At 32.8% G+C, this 23,972-nt stretch overlaps 1 protein-coding gene across 1 annotated transcript; it reads right to left on the bottom strand.

Annotated features, from left to right (window-relative positions):
• Window positions 1-8,633: 8,633 nt before the first annotated feature.
• LOC141590695 (putative disease resistance protein At4g19530) lies at window positions 8,634-12,299 on the bottom strand. The gene is made up of 3 exons (XM_074411262.1): window positions 11,955-12,299; window positions 9,296-9,792; window positions 8,634-8,787 (listed from the first exon to the last, which is right to left on the bottom strand). Exons 1-3 carry the CDS (start codon window positions 12,297-12,299, stop codon window positions 8,634-8,636), a joined length of 996 nt encoding a protein of 331 aa, XP_074267363.1.
• Window positions 12,300-23,972: the final 11,673 nt, after the last annotated feature.

The following is a 23,972-nucleotide window of genomic DNA, read 5'->3' as shown; positions in this document are numbered from 1 at the left end:
CATGTATTGGAAGGAACTTCAGCATAATTTGATTCAAAACATACTAAAGCCAAAGGCTTACCCTTCTTTTCGAACCAATTCTTACGCTTTATGCAGTCATTCTGAAAGTGACCAGGTTTCTTACAGAAAAAACAACTTTCCTGCTTCTTAATATCCTTCTTTATGCCAGATGTAGACAGCTTATCAGAAAGGCCAGACTTCATGCCCTTTCTGTTTCCAAACTTACCCTTAGATTTTCCGCTTTCATGATGCACATGATGTGCTTGGGATAAGCCAGTACTCTTACTTGAGGCATCAGCCTCATCTTTCTGTTTGATTCTTACTGCTTCCTGAACCAGTTTATTGGTCAATTCATTAACACTCCAAATTTCTTTAACAGTGTTGTAATGAAGTTGGAAAGCATCAAACTTATCAGGCAGAGAGTTGATGATAAACTGGGCGAGGAACGGATCCTCAACTTTCATGCCCAGTTTTCCCAACTTAGCTGCCAGATTCGTCATGTGTAACACATGCTGCTGCATGGTGGTCACACTCTCATTATACTTAGCAGTGGTAAGTTCAGACATAAGCCTTCCTGCTACCGCTTTATCGGTAGTCTGAAAGCGTTCCTTAATGATTTCAATGTACTTACTGGCTGTGTTACAGCATGTCTCCGAAATGGAAGACTTAATGTTTGGTACAGTGTTAAGACGTAAAAACTTTAGGCAAAGGCTATTAGATTTCTTCCACCAGTTATACTCTTCAAGTACTTCTTTACTCGATCGTGGTTGGTTCACCGAGTGTCCCGATAAGCACTTGATCGAGTTCAAGGATCCCTAAATAGAACTCGAGATGCTCTTTCCATTCTGAGTAATTAGTACCATCAAGTTGTGGAACCGCTGGACACAGATTATTCGAGAGAGCTTTGCAACGATCATCGCATTATGAACAATGCTCAAAACATTAGGCTTTGAGTTTAACACACAATATCAATTATGACTAAGACTTGAAACATAAATGAGTAACTCATAAACATTCATTGGGCAAGTATAGTATCTGTGGACAACCTACACATGCTTAATTGCATAATCGAGTATAATCTCCTTAATGAGTGTTTCACTTTAATGCCAGGTTACCTGTGGGTAAAACCTTAATACAAGTTAATTTACCCCATTAGATGCTTAGTCGGATATTCACCACATAATTTGAGTCCACTGTGGTGAACTTCAACCTAATGTGAATGTCCAATATGATTCCATTATGAGACTTGATCGCGTACGAGATGAAATCACTGTGGTGAATTTCAACTCGTCATAATGCGAATGTCTCTTTCATTCGATACCATAACTATATATATACATAATTAGTATGTATGCTTACAACAATAATGTGATAATTTATATAAACTTAACTGACATAATAACATTAATATCATACGAGCATACATAATCAATCATGAGGTATCGTAAACTATAATACGAGAAGGAAACTATTTATGCGGAAAATCTTCGATTGAGTGAAACATTAGCTCGATCGAGAACTGTTATCAATAAAACACCTCGATCGAGTGACCTTAATACTCGATCATGATGTCCACTCTTGATGTCTCTCGATCGAGTGACACATTAATTCGATCGAGTGACGCACTAATTCGATCGAAAAAAAAAAAAAAAAAAAAATTTCTTCGATCGAGTACTCCTCAAATCCCAGGCGACAGACGAAACTCAATCAACAATCACAAACATCATACGAATCGAAATAATTCGATTAGGGCAGCGGAAACAATCATAATCAAAGGATATATAATCAACCATGAATGAAAATAATAACATCATAATTAAAAGGGTAAATTGATATCTTATACCTTATATAACATCGTTTTTCAAAACTTATACCTAACATAATTTTTTTTCAAAACTTATACCAAAAATCCTATTTTTTTCCAACCTTCATACCAAATCTGAAAAAAGGACATAAATTGGCGGTTTTACCCTTATTAATCAAACACAACCACCCTTTCTCCACCCCATTAAATCCCTTAACCGACACATCCACCATAACCATTACCAAAAACCACCTCCCCCCAACCCATACACTGGTACTACGTGCACCTATGCCACCGCCCAATAACTGTCCTACTGCCGGCGCCCCCATCCTACCCCCACCCCCAACATGTCGAACATTACAACCCCAAATCCAGCCCCTATTCAACATACACACTCTTTCCTTCTTAAGCTCTCAATGTTTGTAATTGTGAAGCTGGATCTCTAATCCCTCTGTTTTAATTTCCCAATATCCACGATTTTGCTTTTGATCAAATGAATTGGATTCGACACTTCTGTGTTTTATCCTCATAATGACTGGAATGCAACAGTAATTAGTTATCAGATCCATTCGTCATGTTTTGTTGCTTTGCAACAATTAAGATAGGTGACTTGTATGGATAATTATTGTGTGATATGTTGGTGGAATCAAGAATTTAAAAGTATGTTCAATCAAATTTATAAAGCAACAATGCTCCCAAGGTCGACACCTATGGTGGCGATGGTGTTGGGAATTTAAAAGAGATGGTGTTGAGCCGTTGAGGTGTATATGATGGATTTGGGACATGAGTTAATGGGTGGATTGGTTAACTAGTAGGGGCAAAATGGTCTTTTTGTGTTTTTTTAAAAAAATTGGTATTAAGTTGGGAAAAAAATAAGTTTTTTTGGTATAAGTTTTGAAAAAAAATTATGTTAGGTATAAGTTCTGAAAAACGAAGTTATATAAGGTATAAGATATCAATTTACCCTAATTAAAACACTAATTTCATTCAAATTAAAAGACATAATTAAAACATTAATCAGATTATAACTGCAATCATAATCCTGCTCTGATACCACATGTAAACATTAATTAGAGGATCTTGATTACATCGATAATTACTGATAGATACATACATGGAGTAGTCATTAGATCTGATGAGGAGGTTTCTTAAGAACAATAAGAAGATGAATCCTAATGTTTTGCCTTCTCCTGCCTTCCTTAGTCTCTAATTCTCTTTCAGTGTGTTTTCACTTAATTAATATGAATTAGGTTAAAACCACAAACAGGTGTGTTTTTATTTACATGGTGGCAGGAGGGGCTTAAATAGATAAATGGGGCTAATATGTTAATGGCCTGTAAACATTAACCGTAATCCACTTATTCTTTACTCCCAATAAAAACCCGAAACATTATTTCTAACCGTTTCTAATTAAAGTGACTGATATCAGTAATTAGGTCCACATAATAGAGAATTAATAATTCTTACATCATTTTGGCAGTTACATTGTTTAATTTGTCCATCATCTTTAGAGAGAGCATGTCAGGGTATTTGCCTGTACAATGTAGCTTTGTTTAGTTTCAGATTACAGGAATTCTTTTGAAATGACAATTGATGAAAGCCCTTTTGCCCAAGTTTCGCAATATAGTTTTATTTTTTCCTTTCAGTTTAATTTGTTTTTAAGCTTCGTTCTGTTCAGGATGTTTATTCTTTTTTCGATTGATTCTGGAGGTATCAATTCTGAGGAGCCAACCACTATAGTACAGGAAACTAACAATTTTGGATCGTAATAATCCAACGCCTTGATGCAAAGAACAAACTTACGATTCAAGACTTCGTTAACCTCGTATTCCGTCAACATGACAACGTCAACCATGCCTTGGGTTAAAAACTTTGGCTACCACATTTTGATACCGTGCATTACCTTGATCGAGATTTTGCATACTCGTCTTTCGCAAGTTTCACATATTTGAAACTTAAGCGAAGTCCCCAGGCCATAGAATCAAAATGGTATGCGAGTTTTTTCACACCTGTCACCTGTGCATGCATATTGGGCGAACTGACCCGTACAAACCCGTATCTTGCAAACTCGAAATTGGTCGGACCCGTTTTCACCTGAACCCATAAATCGCTCGTTCAACCCGTTTAACAGGGTCTATTCAACAACATAGTACCTTTTTTATAAACCCTTTTTTTTTTGGGGGGGGGGGGGTGTAGAGAATAATAATATTGAATGAATGATTGACTTAATTACTATTGATAACGAGGGATGCTTATGTAGCAATTACATAAGGACAATAACTTGAAACACAATCTAACTATAATATATCATAAAGATATAGTCGACACAATATAGAAAACTAGGACTACTATAATCTTAGACAATCACAATATTGCCATATTGTGAATTATACTATAATAGTAATATTATGTTCCTTATACGCCCCCGCAAGATGGACGACCGAAGGGGAAGGACAATCTTGAGAAGAAGAAGACGGGACTGCAATCTTGAGCCCGGAGAAGTAGCAGTAGACGAGATGTAGAGGCTTAATTCTGCATTCTGCATAGTAAATAAAGGGGAGAAAGTTGGGAAAGCAAGTAAATGTGACTAGTGGGTACGCTGTGGGGAGAAAGTTGGGAAAGCAAATAAATGTGATTAGTGGGTACGCTGTGAGCTTGAGGATTTTGGGAAATAAACTTGCACCGTAAAATTTGTACGGTCTTATAGGGATCTAAATTTGATCGTTGGATTATGAGAAGAATATTTGTTGAGAGGGACGAATTTGAGAAAAGGCCAAAAACTATGGCATAATTTGAGAGAAATTAAAGGTGGCCAGAGGAAACGATGGCCGAAATTTAAAGAAGATGAGTAATTTGTGAAAGATTGCCAAAGGTTAGGGCATACTTTGAGAAAGATGACATGTAATTTATTTTTGTGAGAGGTGAAGAAAAAACTATTTTGACTGTATTTTGTAAAGGCCGGGAGAGATATACTCCGTATAGTTTTACGGAGATAATAACTTTGACCAAGAGAAAGAGGGTTAGTAGGGAGACATGTAGGAAATTGGAAAAGAAAATTTGAGTTGAGGTAAAGAAGACGTCTTTTTGAGAGGAACTTCATATTTGAGGTAGATGAGTAAATTTGAGATAGGAAGACAGAGTAATTTGTGAGCAAGGTTTTCAAGTGACTAGCAATTTGCCTTGAAACAAAGAAAGAGCAACATAATAATAAGGTAATGCGGACTTGCATCTGGAAGAGCAAAGTCAGAGGTATGTAGATAAGGGCTAAAAAAGGACATGCCATGTACTTTGGCATCACGTTAGTATTGAAAAAGAGAGATAAAAGCTTATAAGGGGGTGCCTTTAAAGTTGAGAGAGTAAAGGACGAGCAGAGACTCCATGCTCGGAACGGCCAGTGATGGCCCAAGTTGGTTGACAAGCGTGTATCACTTGTGGAGAACATTAATAATCCAGAAAAAGAGAAAGGGGTTACGGTTTACGCAGCGGGAAGGGCAACCAATTTAGAAGAGGAGCAAGTTTGAGGGAGCTTGCCGTCAACAAGAGAACGATGAGAAGTGCAAGACTTTTAATTGTGAGATATGATTAAAAGACGAGAAGATAGGAAAATTGGTTGAACAATATTGTTCGAAAACCAAGTAGGTAGCTAGCAAATAGCAATATGTGCTTAGAGACAAGTAAGGACTTGCAAATTTATACCTCCAACGTAAGGAAGAGCAAGGCCAGAGTGTAAATAATCGAATGGCTTGATGATGTCAGTAAAGATTGTAGAGAAAATATCGGAAGATGGCCATAAGCACAGTCGCACAGAGGCTTGGACAAGAGAGACGAGAAAAGAGGATAAGCATATTGGAAGATATGAGAAGGAGATTTATTAACGAGATAATAAGAAGGGCTAGAGTAATTATTTTCTTTTGGTATCGATATCACGAGAACTAAAGGATTGGAACGAGAAAGAAAGAAAAAAAATTGAAGTTTTAAGGGATAGGCTAATTATTAAGCCTGCCGGAGATGGAAGAGATGACAGCCATCTCCGGCCGGCAGCGGAAAGACGGTGGTGGTGGTTGTTTTTGTAGTAGGGTTTGTGTAAGCAGAGGTCCCTAGGATTTTACCGTTCTGATACCATGTAGAGAATAATAATATTGAATGAATGATTGACTTAATTACTATTGATAACGAGGGATGCTTATATAGCAATTACAAAGGACAATAACTTGAAACACAATCTAACTATAATATATCATAAAGATATAGTCGACACAATATAGAAAACTAGGACTACTATAATCTTAGACAATCACAATATTGCCATATTGTGAATTATACTATAATAGTAATATTATGTTCCTTATAGGGGGGTGGGGGGTGTTAGATGGCGCATGGCCAGTGTTGGCAGTGTGTAATAAATGGGGAGGGAATTTGAACCGGTGATTTATTGTCATAGACTAAGACTTTGATACTCAATGACCTATGAAATGTTTTACTCGTTTTCTTTTATTCATATTTTAGTTACATATTATTAAAAATTACAGTATAAGTTTTAATAATTATAATGCACTAACTAAAAGAAACCGTCTTCCATTACATTAATGAGACAACTAATAAATACACTAAAAACTAATTAAAAAAATAGATAAAAATAAAATAAAAATAATAATTATCTCTTACTCGTATAAGAGAGGACTCTCACTAAAATTAATAAAAATCGTCTCCCTTAAAAATTTGCGCACTTATAAATAGTATCCAAAATTCAAACGAACAATTCAATGGAACGTTGCAAGTTTTATTACTACTCTCTATTACAAAAAAAAAAACTTAGGGATGATGCAAACTGCGCATGCATGCAACTTCATCTTGCATGATCATGCATGTACTTTTGCCAACGTAATTATCCGTTATTAAAATATCGAAAATTAGAATGAATATACTATCTGTACGACTGCACTTGACTCATTGACTCCAAGATTCTAAGGACCCACCACAACAAATCTGTGACATGGCAGCGCAGTATGTTCTTATTTTAGTTACACGTCAAAACTTACCCACCATGACTATGTCAATGGGGAGCTCAAATTTCGGCTTTATAATGGTTATTAATTTAACTTAATTCTATTTAACCCAGTTTAGCTGAATTTAGCTTATTTCTTTACAGATTAAGACCATATTCTTTTAAACTGAAAGAAATTGTACTGAACTGAATAAAATTGAGCTGAACTAAAGAAATCTAAAATAAGAGTTAATTTGTGAAGAGATTACATGTATGAAGCTGAACTGAACTAAGAATTTTTCTGAACTAAAATGGGCTGAAATTAAGTCAGAAAGAACAGAGCCTAACACATTTACTTTTGCTTTATTCAGTTCAGTTTAGCTCCATTCAGCTCAACTCCTTTAACAAAAAGAGCAGGGCCTTAGATCAACTGATAAGAGGTTGTTCTAATTAACTTGCGGTTTTGTGTTCGAGCCCTGCGAATGATGCAATGTTAAAACTCATGAGAGAGATCTTTACCAAACTAATGATCCTACCCAACTCAAATCCGGACTAAACCAGATCATATTCACACAAAAAAAAATGACTGTTAGCTTGTGTGGACCGACTTGTCATGCTCTTCTATTTAAGGAGTATCTATTGTTTCCAACCTTAAATCTAAGTCTTTAATTTACTAGTGAGATCACTATTTTTCTATGTTGGCTAGTTTTTTTTGTTCATGGCCCATTTAAGTAAGTAGATTAGTGGAGCTACTAGTTAAATAATGTTGTGGGTTTATTAAGCAAAGCAAAACAATTTACAAGGACAACTCTAATGCTTGAGCAATTTGAGACGTTCTATGTTTTATGTTTAGAACTCTAATGGTTAAGCAATTAGCTTTAATTTCTTGAAACCGCAAGCAAATCCGTAAATAAGCTTATTGTCATTAATTTATAACAATTGTTTTTATTTAGGATCTTATTAATGTATTGATAATGCAAAAATTATAGGGTTCTCTTAGTTACCTTATAATACTCCTGTTTTTTGAATCATAGGTGAATGTAGTTATATGTACTCACTCCTTTTTATCGTTTTTTTCATTTTTTTTTTCTTTTTTTGGTATATTTATTTAATATCTTCCATTATCATTGTTACTTGTACTCTTAATTTATTTCTTTAATATCTCTTACTCCCTCCGTCTTGTTGTTCTTTGGTTTTGGCACAAAGACCAAGAAAGGGAGATGGGCCAATTACTAAATGACAAATGAAATAAATTGAGTGTGAATGAATGATCAAAATACTCATCAAATTCATTCTTAAAATAGAAAGGACAATAAATGACTGAGATACCCCAAAATGGAAAAGGACAACAAATAACCGGGACAGAGGGAGTAATAATTATGATAAATCTAATAAATCATACTCCGTATATGTTGGAAGAACTTTTTGCATAAATAATTACGTATATATGGAAGATGAGATAGTAACACCATGTGATACCGAGTTTAGGTACTACTCATGGCATTTTGGTAATTTAGTCGTGAATTTTGTTTTGTTTTGTTATGTTGTTTTTGGATTTCAAGCTAATTCATTAAAAAAATAGTAAAACTAGAATTAGGGCAAAATATCCTAAGAATTTAAGGAACAACCTTAATCCAACTTTTTTTTTTGGGTTAAAAGAGTATTTCAATTAGAAAACCGAAAAGTTACAAATAAAGTTTCAAAAATGGGGACGGGTGATAGCTCGGCACAAACCGCCGAGTCAATAATACATCGATTAGAAACAAATGTAGGAACAATAATGTCTCATCAAAATATCTCATAAGCATCAGGATCATACAGTAACGCCCTAACATTATCCATTGACTATTTCAGAATCGAGGTGGAATCTGCACCGGAATATTTTGTAATACGATGATTATTATCATCATCGTCATCAAGGTATGGTTGGGTTTCTTGAACTTCAAGCAAGCTTTGTAGTATTGCATTGGTTGCACTTGTGAGAAATACTGACCAATCCCTAAAGAATAAGACAAACATATAAATGTCAAAATTAATCATACATAAATATATAGATAGTACTATTCGGAGTTAACCAAATTTGGAAATAAAATAGGTTATATATAGTACTCTAAAACCCTAATTAATCAAATTTGGAAAACAAAAACACAAATAAGCATATATATAATATAAAAATAATGCTTCTTCAAACTTAGCAAATTCTTTACGTTTGATTAAAAAATTACGAGTATTTATAGTTCTTTTAGTTCTGTTATTTGGTCTTTTACTAGTCGAGCGAACAATTGTGTGGCTCATGATTTAGCTCATCCTTTATTAGATCGGAGTTTTTACCTCCGTCTGTGAACAATGCTGTACTTTTTGATTTATGGTTAATGCAGTAGAACCTTCGGGTTGTTCCTCAAAAAAAGAAAAAAAAATACGAGTATTTATAAATAAATAAAAACGTAAAAACCAGATGAAACAGAAACATTAATAATTTACATACGCAACATTAACCAACAACTTACTCCAACGAAGTATCAAAGGTTAATCCAACGGTATGCTTTGACTCATCAAGAGCCCTTTGAAATCTCTTAAAGTCCTTATTAGAGAAAGTACCATCATTCTTAATCTTAAGTTCAGACGGTTTTACGTCACAAAATATTGGAACTATTTTCTTTTTAGATTCGGTCATTATTGCAAGTTCATGCAAACAAAAATATGATTCACAATAATGTTGCGAAAAAATCGCAACACCAACCCGACTTTTTTTTATGGCCGGGTCAATTTTGTCGAATAACCTATCCCCGGGCCTCATACTCTTAATATCCAAAAACGGGTTTAACCCGAGACCCAAAAGATGTTGGTAGAGTAACCCGGCTATGGTTCTTTTAGTGTCGATACCCCTATGGTTGATGAACACATGGCATGGTTTAACCGTAGGAGATGTTATACGGGTCGTGGGCCGGATGATCCGGGTTGCAAAGGTTTTGGAAATCATTGAACGTTGTACAGTAATGTAGGGCTAAATTGTACAACAATGTACGTATCTTTAATTTAATAAAATGAGATAATGTATTTATAAAATTAAAAGTTGATATAATATAATATTATTAATATATAATGAAGTATATATTAGTATTAGATAGATAGTTTCATGATGTATTTATATAGGGATTTGATGAAATGTTAGGGTTTTGAAAGTTTTGATTGTTATGTTGAGGCCTAAAATTGCAAGTGTTTACTCTTTCAACTACATTTATTATTATATTGTACTACCTCCATCCCGCTCAATTGTTGTTTTTTGGTTTTGGCACAAAGACCAAGAAAACAGAAGGGAGCCAATTACTAAATGACAAGTGTACCAAATTGGGTGTGAATGATTAAATTGCCCATCATATTCATTCTTAAAATAGAAATGACAACAACTGACACTCTAAAATAAAAAAGGACAACAAATAACGACACATAATTGACCAATTAAGGTAACAAACGTGATAATTAGTTGTCATAAATAAAGAAAACATGATAATTGACCAATTCTTGTGGAAAGTATAAGAAGTGTTTGAAGTACAAGTATGGTCTAATCAATAATCATATTCTCGTGCGCATTATACACTTCGAGATATAAAACCTAAAGTGACCAACTTACCGTCTTACCTTAATTTACAACAAAACAAATAAGATACGACGGTTTATTGTTAATTAACAAGTAAGAACACAAATGACCCTTTTTAGAAGCATGCACTTCTACTTTTCTTTCACTTTTACTTTGTTTCTTCTCATTTACTTGAACTTGAACCATTGCATACCTCAAGAATTGATCCATTCTACTTGTTTGGCATATGAATTTGTGACCAAATTGAGTCATAATCTAAGTCCAAGTAGCATTACATATAGTGGGGTAGCCAAAAACATTTAAGTGTGGGCAGGGCCGGTCCTAAACATTTTGAGACTCTAGGCAAAATTGTAAAATAGGGCTGTAACTCTTTAAAAATCTTTGTCAAGTAATTCATGTGTCATTATCTAATAGAATTCAATAAAGAAACAACTGACGCACAAAAACTTTTGAGCTAGATGAGGTTGATTCTTGAAAAATCCTAAAAAATTTAGAAAAAAATGATTTTGGATTTGGAGAATTGGAGAGAGGGTGCCTTATAATTCAACCCTTTTATCGTCAAAAAATCGCAAAAGATCGAAATTCTTTCAAAGTTTAGATATTAGCTTTATTAGATGAGTCCATTGAATGTATAATTTGGACAAATTATGCTACGAGGAACTGTTGGGAAATTAGCACCAATCTCCCACGTGCAACGGAAGCAACCAATCGACAAGTAAACCGTAAAAGTAAATAAATGTAAGCAATAATAAGATGAGACGGTATTTTAGGGTCAAACTCAGGGCAAAACCTTCCAAACCGGAAGTAAAACCCACTAGCCAAATAAACTAGAATCCACCATAAAAATAGCACCAGTGCAACGTAACCGTGTCGAATTAAATACTAATTCGAAACCCACAATAATATAAGATAACAATCTCTAGCCCTCCAGTAATATTAGTAAATGCCACCAATATTACCCCTAGAGTAACCTCATAAACTATTGTATAAAAACACCCGTTATACTGCCTCTCACCCTCAAACCCCGACTTGCTCTCTACCAAGCTAAGTCACCTTGTTTGATTACATTTTGTGAGATATCTTTTCCAAAGGATTTGCCATCCTTTATATAGTAATGTGAAGTGACGTTATATTTTACAATAATAAAATCACTCCGCGTTACTCACCAATGAATTAAAACAATTCATATGTTTTTCACGTAATGTAAAAAACAAATGAATTCACATCATTTAATCACACTTAATGTTACATGTACATAATCCATAATTTGTACATGTAACACTTCCAAACTTAATGCCTTGTGTTGGATGTTTCACCCAACAAATCTCCCCCTCCAACACAAGTGATAACCACCGAGGAATCAACCATTGGCCTTTTGAAATCACCAGCTGTACACCCGAGTTAGTATCCGGTCCTCACCCTAACTCATCTATCATGGCCAATGCCCGTGTACAGCCTAAAACCAGTCAATGACGTTAATTGACTCCGGAGAGAAACCTCTTGCTCTCCACCTTTCTACCAGCAGGAATTTTACCTTTGCGCCCGTCTGTAATATGAAAACAATCTACCTTTGTTGCCTCTTCCGCGAACGAAACACGTGCACGACTTTTCCGTTTCCAGCTATCCTTTGAGGTTTTTACTGCATATGCATCCAGACGGTATAAACCACGACGTAGCTCCCCCTTCATGAGGACCATTAAACCCTTAGTCACTTTCAAAACTTCCCCATGATTTTTATACCCATAACCTTCGGAGTCCAGTTGACTAAGTGAAATTAAATTCTGCCGCAACTTTGGAACATAGGCAACCTTGTCCAAAGTGTGCACCACCCCATTTGACAATTTGATTTTTACCACCCCAACACCCATGACATTAACTGTTGAGTTATCAGCCAAACTCAACTTCCTAGCCATGCCTTCTTAGAGCTCATCAAAAATATCCTTCCGGGTGCAAATGTGGTTGACACAACCAGAATCTAATATCCATTCTTCCTTGGAACACACGTCGTTCACATCCGTGACCGCAAATATGTCACTACCATCGGTAAGGAAACAACCACTACTTCCTTCACCGGCAACCAAGTTGGTATCGCCCTTGTTTTCTTCATTCTCGCATTTCTTAGGACAGAACCGCCTAATATGCCCAAGGTGACCACACTTGAAACACTTCACATCATTATTCCTAGAAGCGTTCCTGGACCAAGACATCTTGGTTATAAGGTCTTAATATTTACATCTTATGTCTAATAATTTATTTAGATATGATCAAAAGTCAAAACATCTTATTTAAGAGACGCAAAAGATGTTTGGTTGATACCTAAGTTCCAATGATGCCTCATATTTATAATCATAAGACCACCACATCTTATGTTAATCTTTCGATGTGAGATAATTCTATTATTTTTATATAAACTCACATTATTTTTCAATGTGGGACATATAACATACTAAGAAGTACACAATTTTATATATGTACAAATTATAGAAAATCTGTACGCTAATAATAGCATTTTTACCACGAATCAAATTATATTATTTTCATAATTTTCTTCACAATATTTTTTTACCAAATGAAATGTAAAAGTTTTTATATAAAAATTAGAAACATCACTTGAATATAATATAGGAAATAAAGATTCTTCACTTTATTTTTTACATCGAAATATATTATTTATAATACTTTCCTAAATTAATTTTTAGGATCACCCCACCTTATGATAATTTTCTGATGTGGGACAATTCAACTATTTATATTTAGTATATTTATCACACCTACATTATTTTTCAATGTGGGACAAATAACACATGAAAAAGTACACCATCTTTTTTGCACCTAATTCTATATCCAACCCGATTTAATAATGAGAAAATACTATACTATCTATTTATATTCGTACTTGTTTTTCCATTTCTTGTCATAATTAAAATATGTACAAATGATATGATTTAATTTACATTTTTTTTCCTAACATGACTTTTAAGATGTAATTGAGGTAGCAATAAAATGTATAAACAAATGCAAAATATTTTCTTTTTCTGGTGCGATTTTGATTAATGGTTGAAAAATATGATGTGTTTTAGTTACTCAAATGTAATGAGGCATAATAATTACTTATATTTGAAAATTAAAAAGATTTAATTCTACTATTTATCAAAGTAAAAAAGCTCATTATTGATTTGTTTATGGATTTAAGATCTTTTTATGCAACACTAAATTGTATTATAATTCATAAATTTTATATTTTAGAGCAGAGATTATCATTATATATGACACATTAATAACCAATTTATGTATATTTAGCACCCATTTTATTTTTAATTATGATTTTGTCTTAAATAAAGTTATTATACTATCGATTGTCTTAAAATAAATATTATAATATCACTAATATAGTAATATATAATCGCTTTTATAAATATCTACGTGATTAATATTTGTATGGTATTGTTGTAACAAAGGTTTACCGTTAATACAAACTCTTATAAAAACTCTCTAAGATAATATTTAAGTGATTCAAAAGATTTTGGATTGATACCCCTAAGTTTCAAATATGACTCCTATTTATAATCATGTGATACCTCACCTCATGATAATCTTCTAATGTGGGACAATTATTTACCACACCTACATTATTTTTCAATGTGGGACAAACAATATACTTAGAAATACACCATCTTTTTCGCACCTAATTCGACATCTAACCCAGTTTAATATCTAATTATATAATTTTTCAAAAAAAAAATTATGTTACTTTTTTTGCTTTTATGTTACTTTTTTGCTAAATGAGATGTATAAGTTTTTATATAAAAATTATACACATCATTTGGACATAATATAAAAAATATATATATCATACCATGGAGATAATGATATAAACTCTTAAGAGTTCTCCAAGACAATGCTTAAGAGATTCAGAAGGTTTTGGGTTGGTATTTAGGTTATAAGGATGCCTTCTATTTATAATCATATGATCACCCACCTTATGCTAAACTTTCGATGTGAGACAATTTTATTATTTATACGTAATATATTCGACACAACAACATATTTTTCAATGTGGGACAAATAACATACTTAGAAATACACCAACTTTTTCACACAACATCTAACCCGGGTTAATAATAATGAGTGAATACTATACTCCCTCGATTCAAGACCAAATGCAACATTCCTTTTTCTACACTGTATGTAAGACAAAATATGGTCATCTGGTATTTTATTTGATTCACCTAAGTACAATGAGAATATCAAATTTTTAAATTTTTTATAGGGTTATTTAATGAGAATACTCTAAACTATTGCACCCCTTCTCAAAATACTCTATACTTTAAATTAACTGGGAATATTACTAACTAATATACCCCCTCCCATTTAACAGAATTACTCATTTATTTACCTGGTGCAGCAGGTAATGTGTTAGAGGGGCCCACGATTTTTTTTAACTAAGAACTTCATCTTCTTCCCCTTACATTTGAGATTAAATTAAACAAAACTATAATTTTGAGATTTTTATACACCTAAATCTCAACAAAATTGAATAGAATTATATTTTTCAAAATTATATAACCAAATCTCAATTGAATTGAACAAAATTATACTTTTCAGATTTTCTACTTCACTAATTACATTGATATTATGCTATCAACACAATATGAATACCAAAATGAATACTTGAAAAACATTCAGGCCATTTACACTTAATTTTTTCAAGAGATTATTGTCCTTCAAGTTGGTATTTTTCCTTTCCATCATCAGACCTCTTTTTCTTATTGTCATCTTTATATCTTCAACCACTCTCTCATTTTTGTCTGCCTTTGGCTGCTCCCAATATAAATTACGCTACATCCAAAGAAACAAGCTTGAATAAGCATGATAACTTGATAATGATCATTTTCCTCATTCTTGATCCACTGTGTATACTTTTCAGGTTCACCCAGCAATACCCATATACAAAAGAACACGCAAATTTTGAAAACAGAATTATTTCAACAAAAAGTTGAAAACTTTGTACAAAAACTACGGTCAAATTTCAAATAAATTGAGTAAAAATTAAATTTTTCAACAAAACCCATTTATAAAAGAGGGCATAAACCTTAGAACAATTAGTCTTGCTGAAGACGGGTCGGAGAAAGTAACGGGTAATGCCACTCACAAAACGGATAGGGGGACAAGGTGGGGGCACCCCCATGTGCTTCCCTCTCTCCTCTATTTGGGTCATTTGTGATAAAAAATGGTATCCGTCACTCCAAAGTGACGGATACATGTCGTCTTCAATGAGATTTTGTGACCTTAGAAACAAGAGTAATTGAACAAAAAGTTGAAAACTTTATAGAAAAATTACAATCAAAATTCAATTAAATTGAACGAAATTTAATCTTTTCAGATACAAAATAAATAACAACAAAAAATAATTACTTAAAACATTGCAAATGAGAACAATAATTTGGGAAAAATCTAAATTCAGGAAATAAATAAATAACATCTCTAATCAATTGAGGGCGAAATTTATTTACCTCTTTCGTTGTGGAATCAATTGAGGGCGACATCGTAACTAGGCCACCTTTAGTCAGGTGACCTGTGGAAATATATGAACGGCGATAAAGCATAAACAATGGGGATAATGGATGAAATGATGAACATGCACAGGGATAAAAACAAGTAAGAAAAGGTGATAATAAATTAATGTAAAACAGAAAAAACAGGTGAAAAAATAATGAGAAAACAAAATTTTAAAAAGGTATAACCGATTGAACAGGTAGCCTTTCCACCTATTCTATTACGAGAGAGAGGGTGCATTAGTAGGTAATATTCTTATTTAATTTTAAGTATGAAGTATTTTGAGAAGGGGTGCAATAGTTCAGAGTATTGCTATTAAATAACCCTTTTTTATAATGTAAACTTAAAGATATTTACGTTGTAATTTGTGTCTTGGCAAGTGTGTAAATGAAAATGTTGTATTTGGTCCTGAATGGAGGGAGTACTATTTATTAATATTCATACGTTTGTTTTAAAAATTTTATCATAATTAAAAATACATGCAAATAATATGATACTATATACTAATGCTAGCATTTCTTTTACCAAGAATCTATTATAATATAATTTTCATAATTTTTTTTATACTACTTTTTCGGGATATGAGATGTATAAGTTTTTATAAAATATATATATATATATATATATATATATATATATATATATATATATATAGAGAGAGAGAGAGAGAGAGAGAGAGAGTAAGGATCAAGTGAGTCCACTAAGAAGCATTGAGTCCCTAAGTCCTATTTGGAGCCATTAAAAAGATGGGATGGAGGGTTGAGATTGAAGGAGAAAAGGGAGGGATTAATGCTAAATGGAGGGGATTGAAGCTAATTAATCACTTTCCCTCACTACCTCCACTAATCAACCACTAATTTTACTATATAACATTTATTTTCCACTCACTTCTCTCTCATCTCACACAATTATCATTCCTCTCCTCTCTCTAAAAATCAAAAAAATTCCAATCCTCTCAAAAATCCAACAAAAATCAAAAACCAAATAATTCAAAAAAATTCAAAAAAAAAATAATTTCCCTCATCACGGTCATCACCCGCCACCACCACGACACACCACCCACCACTCACACACCCGCCACCACCCCCATAACCCACCTCTCCTGCCGGCCACTCACACACCACCATCCACCCACACACCCGTCACCACCACTCCCCGCGACAACCACACACGACCCGACCAAAAACGCCAGATCTGCCTCACGCACCACAACAACCACCACCTTCCCTCGTCTTTTTCGAACACACCACCACCACCGCCTCCTTCAACCACCACCCTCACGCACCACACCGACACCACCTCCTCTGTTCCTCACTCTCCCTCACACACCCAGATCCGCCACCACCCGACACCACCATGGCCGAAACCCCCAACCACCTCCCTCCCTCCCTTTCTGCCACCGCCACCTTCACTCACCACCAACAACATCCACGACAACAACACCACCATAAAATACCAACACGCCACACACCATCCACCAACACCACCCACCCGACTCCTCCCTCCAACCACAACTCCAACCAGTTCCACAACCCGACACCCACGACAACAACAACCCCAGATCTGCTCATTGTTGTCGTTGTTTGTGTTTGTTATTGTTCTAACCACGCACCATCACGCCGTCTTCACGCTGCCGTCACGCCGCCGTCGTGTCGCCTCCCTCCTTTTCTTTTTTTTTCAGATCTGTTTTCTGTTGTGTTTTCCTTGAGTTTGTGTTTTTGGGTGTCGTCCTCTTTATGTTGTGTTTGTTTTTTTTTTTTTTTTTTTTTTTCAACAATAAAGTTTGTGTTTTTGTGTGTGTGTCGTCCTTTTTTTTTATGTTGTGTGTGTCGTTGTTTGTTGTCATTTATGTCGTTGTTTTTATTATTGTTTTTATTATTAGATTTAATGTTATGTTTATGTTTTTTTTTCAATCTCTCTTTATTAGATTTAGTGTTGTTGATGTTGTTTTATCATGATTTTTATTCTAGATCTAATAAATATATTTATTATACTCATATTTTTTTACATTTACACTCATATTTCTTTACATTTACACTCATATGTCTTTACAATTACACTCGTATTTCTTTACATTTACACTCATAATTTTTACATTTACACTTGTATTTCCTCACATTTACACTCGTTATTATTTAAATTTACACTTGTATCTCCTCACATTTACACTCGTATTTCTCTTAAATTTACACTTTTATCTCCTCACATTTACACTCGTATTTCTTTAAGTTTACACTCATATTTCTTAACATTATAATTTTTACATTTACACTTGTATTTCCTCACATTTACACTCGTTATTATTTAAATTTACACTTGTATCTCCTCACATTTACACTCGTATTTCTCTTAAATTTACACTTGTATCTCCTCACATTTACACTCGTATTTCTTTAAATTTACACTCATATTTCTTAACATTTACAGTCGTATTTCTTAACATTTACACTCGTATTTCTTTACATTTATACTTGTATTTCTTTACATTTACACTCGTTAAAATTATATAAATTTGCGCTCATATTTTTTGTGGATATGAGTTGGTGGGGAAGGACGATGATGGTGGCGTTTTTTGGTAGTCGGACTAAAGTTTTACTCGTAAAGGACAAAGTTGATGGTGGCATTTTTTGGTAGTCGAACTAAAGTTTTACTCGTAAAGGACACAGTTACACTTATAAAGGGCCAAATTCACACTCAAAGGACAAAATTTACACTCTAAAATCTTCAAATTGACTAAAAAATCAAATTTACACTCTTAAAATGTTACATTTACACTCGTAAAACCTCACATTTACACTTGTAAAATATTAAAATTATATAAATTCAAGATTTCCGTCACAAAAAATCAAATTTACACTCTTAAAATGTTACATTTACAGTCGTAAAACATCACATTTACACTTGTAAAATGTTAAAATTATATAAATTCAAAATTTCCGTCACAAAAAAACAAATTTACACTCTTAAAATGTTACATTTACACTCGTAAAACATCACATTTACACTTGTAAAATGTTAAAATTATATAAATTCAAAATTTCCGTCACAAAAAAAACAAATTTACACTCTTAAAATGTTACATTTACACTCGTAAAACATCACATTTACATTTGTAAAACAATAAAATTATATAAATTCAAAATTTCCGTCACAAAAAATCAAATTTACACTCTTAAAATGTTACATTTACACTCGTAAAACCTCACATTTAGACTTGTAAAATGTTAAAATTATATAAATTCAAAATTTCCGTCACAAAAAAATCAAATTTACACTCTAAAAATGTTACATTTACACTCGTAAAACTTCACATTTACACTTGTAAAGTGTTAAAATTATATAAATTCAAAATTTCCGTCACAAAAAATAAATTTTACACTCTTAAAATGTTACATTTACACTCGTAAAACTTCACATTTACACTTCTAAAATGTTAAAATTATATAAATTCAAAATTTCCGTCACATTTACACTTGTAAAACTCATACAACATTACATTTACACTTCTGAAATCTAAAACTCAAAACTGATTAATTAGGGGCTAGAGAGAGAAAGAAAAATTAATTAGTGTATAGAAATTTGATTAGTGGTAATTTTCAATCTCAACCACCCATCTCAATCCAACCATCCACATTTTTTTCCTTTTCTTTTTAATGGCATTTAATCAAATTCATCTCAACCTTCCATTTAGTCCATCCAATGGCCGTTAGAGGGACTTATGGACTCAATTTGAGAGGAGGACTCATTAGATCTTACCTCTATATATATATATATATATATATATATATATATATATATATATATATATATATATATATATATATATATATATCATCATCTTTGTGAAGATAATGATATAAACTCTTAAAATCTCTCCAAAACAATACTTAAGAGACTCAAAAGATTTTTGGTTGGCATATAGGTTCCAATGATGACTCCTATTTATAATCATAGGATCACCCACCTTATGTTAATCTTTCGATGTGAGACAATTCTATAATTTATACGTATTATAATCACCACACTAACATTGTTTTTCAATGTGGGACATATAACATATTAAGAAGTACACCATCTTTAATATGTGCAAATCATATGAAATCTATACTCTAATGAAAGCATTTTTTACCACGAATCTAATTATATTATCTTCATAATTTTTATAACGACATTTTTTTGTCAAATGAAATGTCAAAGTTTTTATATAAAAATTAGAAACTTCTCATGAATATAAAATAGGAACTATAGATATTATAATAATTAAAAGATTCTCCACTTTATTTTTTTATGTGGAAAATATTATTTATGAAACTTTCCTAAATTAATTTTTGATGATGTGGACGCTCTAGAATCGCTCGAAAAAACTCTCTTTTATGTATATATATAGATAGATTATGGCCTTTATGGGGGTCTTAAACGCATAAATTTTTCAAATCATCCGAATTTTAATGATGAAAAATGTCTACTGTCCAAAAGTATGTGGCTACGCCATTGATTACATGATGAATAACTTTATAAAATACGGAATATTATAATCCAGGTCTCATCACCAATTACCTCAATATTTAAACACGATTGTTGGAAATTGGATCCTTATACTCTTTTTCTTTTATACTCCCTCTGTCCTAGTGATATGTTTACCCTTACTTTATCTTCCCCTTACAAAATACAGAAAGTGTAAATAAATCATTGGGACAGAGGGAGTACAAAGTACAACTACATAGTACCATTTTTATTGATTGTTTAAAAAATAATACAGTATTGTATTTCGTACATTTCTCTTTCTTTCGATTGATTTCCCCCCTTTTATTTGTTTGTAAGTAAGATTTTAAAAATTCAACAAATTTATTTTCATATTTTATTTACAATGCTTATCCCATGTGTTGAGATGTTTTATTATGTGGTCGGCATGAGAAAAATTTGGTTCAAAAAAAAAAAAAACTCTTACTTAATATAGAAAGGAAAGAATGGGGAAGAATGAAGAAGAACATGACAATATATATCCGCAACGGAACAATGAAAAAAACGTCAATAAATGAATTGGTGTTATACTGTGAGACATTCTGATTGTGTGTGTCTCTCGTACTCTATAATTTGTGTTGTTATTTTGTTTGTAAGGTTTATCTACATTTACCCTTAAATCTAATAATAATACTCCGTAGTTTAAAACTTTTAATCTAAAAATCTACTCCCTCCGAGTGATATGTTTACAGTTGCTTTATTTTTCCTACAAAATAAAAGAAGTGTAAACATATCACCGGGACATAAGAAGTTGTATTTTAATCTAAGACACCTTGCACTATACCTAAGACACTTTGCTAACTTATTTATTAGACCTGGCAAAAGTATACCGAACCCGAAAAATCGACCGAAAATACCTGAATCGACACCTGACCGTACACCCGAAAGGTATAACTGAACTTCACCCCGAAACCTGAATCGACCTAAATTGATTCGAAATCGAACCGAATTTGTAATATCCGAAATAGACCCAAGATCGAATGAACCTGAACTATTCAACCTGAATTGTTTTAATCCGAACCGATATATACCTGAACCGATTTCAACTCGTATATTGATGAAAGAAACCCAACATTGAAACCTGAAATGACCCGAATGTACCTAGGCGTCACATCTAATGTGTCTTTTTGTACATGAGTGTCACCCCTTTGACGTCAATGAATTAATATTATATCGTAGTTTAGTAGTTATACAAACAAACATTATTTATTACTTTTTTAAAAAAAATATTCATATTATATCCAATCTTTTGAATAAAGACCTAATCCTTGACATCCGATCCGATTATGACCTAACTTGAATCTCATCTGCTCTGATATTGACCCGACTCGAACCTTATTTGCACCGATATTGACCCAACTCGAACCTGAACCGACCCGAAATATCTACAACCGATTAAAAGTGAAAACTGAATCCAACCTGAATTGAACCAAACTGAAATCGAAAAAAAAGATAAACCGAAATAACCCGATCCGAAAGAACCCGAACCAAAACTGATCCGATTGACCCGTTTGCCACCTCTATTATTTATCTTACACTTAGCACCTATGTAGTGTTTACACCTAGCATACATGATTACTACAAACAATTTACCTTAATGGTAAATAGATTATTTATTTACATTTACATTTCCTTGTCTTATTCTACATTTCCTTGTCTTATTCTACATTTCCTTGTCTTATTCTACATTTCCTTGTCTTATTTTATTCGTTTTTAAGCTTCGTTCTGTTCAGGTTGTTTATTCTTTTTTCGATTGATTATGGAGGTATCAATTCTGAGGAGCCAACATTAATCTAGTTTAAATTTTATAAACAAGATTAAAATTAAGAAAAACTACATATTCATTACCTTAATGGCAATGAATGCGCGGTATTTATAGAGTTTTTATTTTTGTATTACTCAGTCATGCTAAATTAACACTCATTAATTTTTCATATTTCACGTCACATCATTATATTTTGATAAGGAAAAAAAAATTGAAGTAAAATTATTCAAGAAAACTGAGTAAAATTGAACTGTAAAATAATAGTGGTATCTTATTAATTGTTTATTTTTCTCGTTATTGTATTTTGTTTCGAGCAAAAAAAATATTAAAACTGAAAATTAATCCAAGAGAAATGAGTAATGTGCTAAAATGTATTTTTTTTTAAAATGTATTTTTTATATCACAATGCTAATTATTTCAATTTATAAATTCTCTCAAATTTTTTTTTGTTAATATGGAAGTAATCAAAACGATTTTTAGTTTTGTTTATACATAGTATGAATAGTATGAGTCAAGTCATTCTCAAATAATAATATCAATAAATGATTTAATAGTTTATAATTTTATATTATTTATACTAAGTAAAATATTATAGTTTAATATTTAGTGAAAATTATATTTGATGAAAAGATTAATTTTAATGAAAATAATTATATAATGAAATACATTATGATTATTAATTTACTTATTTAGTGAATACAATTAAATTATCAATAGTTTCTTATTTGAAAAAATGTTTTTTGAAGGAAAAATTTGTGAGTTTACCTATTCTTTTAGTAGATAGCAGATTAAAGGCGTTAATCAGACCCGACCTAAATTTGACCCAAAACTTGTATATACGGATATACCTGACCCGTACAAACCCGTATCTTGCAAACTCGAACTGGCCCGATCCGTTTTTTATCCGAACTCGAAACGACCAAACCTGTAACCCGCCCGTTCAACCCGTTTGACAGGTCTATTCAACAACGTACTTTTTTATAAACTTTTTTTTGTGTGTTTTAAACAGGGCCGTCTTTGGACCCGTGCGGGCCGTGCGGCTGCACAGGGCCCCCAATTTTTTGGGTCAGAAATCAAAATAAAAGAAAGAATAAATAATTGCAATACACTAAATATTCAATGAATGATAGTGTCTTGGTGGTTAGTAATTGAGTTTCTATATATAAGGTCTCAGGTTCAAGGCTTGGTAGCTATACTTATGGACTTTTTTATCCTTTTTTTTTAAATTCTATTTCTTAAAATGTTATATAGGGCCCCATATCTAGAGTTCGCACAGGGGCCCCCAAAATCCCGAGACGGCCCTGGTTTTAAATGAGGCGCAAGGCCAACATAATAAATAGGGAAGGGATTTGAACCCGTGATCTATTGTCACGATATTTACGTCTTCCTCACTTACTTTAGTAAGTCTCTTGAGAGAGACCGTCTCGCCTATGTAATTGTGCATGCATGCAACTTCATCTTGCATGATCATGCTATGTACTTTAGCCTACGTAATTATCCGCTATGAAATCGTTTCCATCCTCCCAAGTTTTATGTGTAAAACACTATAGCCGACTTTTGTTTTTCTCTAATCATTTAATGCATCATGTAGGTTTCGGTTTTAGCATATCATTGTCAAAATATCTAAAATGAATATACTCCGTACTATCTGTACGACTGCACTTGACTCATTGACTCCAAGATTCGAAGGACCCACCACAACAAATATGTGACATGGCAGGTTCTTATTTTAGTTACACGTCAA

The sequence above is a fragment of the Silene latifolia genome, chromosome 7, assembly GCF_048544455.1.
Source record: "Silene latifolia isolate original U9 population chromosome 7, ASM4854445v1, whole genome shotgun sequence".
In the NCBI taxonomy this organism is placed as follows: Eukaryota; Viridiplantae; Streptophyta; class Magnoliopsida; order Caryophyllales; family Caryophyllaceae; genus Silene; species Silene latifolia.
This window is presented reverse-complemented; position numbering and strand designations above follow the sequence as displayed.

Bases quoted from the DNA above. Each gene is read 5' to 3' on its own strand.
- LOC141590695 (XM_074411262.1), bottom strand. From the start codon at position 12,299: ATGGCTAGGAAGTTGAGTTTGGCTGATAACTCAACAGTTAATGTCATG. The intron at 9,793-11,954 runs GTAGATTGTTTT...TGTACAATTTAG, and splicing joins TCGCGGAAGAGGCAACAAAG to CCCTACATTACTGTACAACG. The intron at 8,788-9,295 runs GTAAGTTGTTGG...CTTATTCTTTAG, and splicing joins ACCTTTGATACTTCGTTGGA to GGATTGGTCAGTATTTCTCA.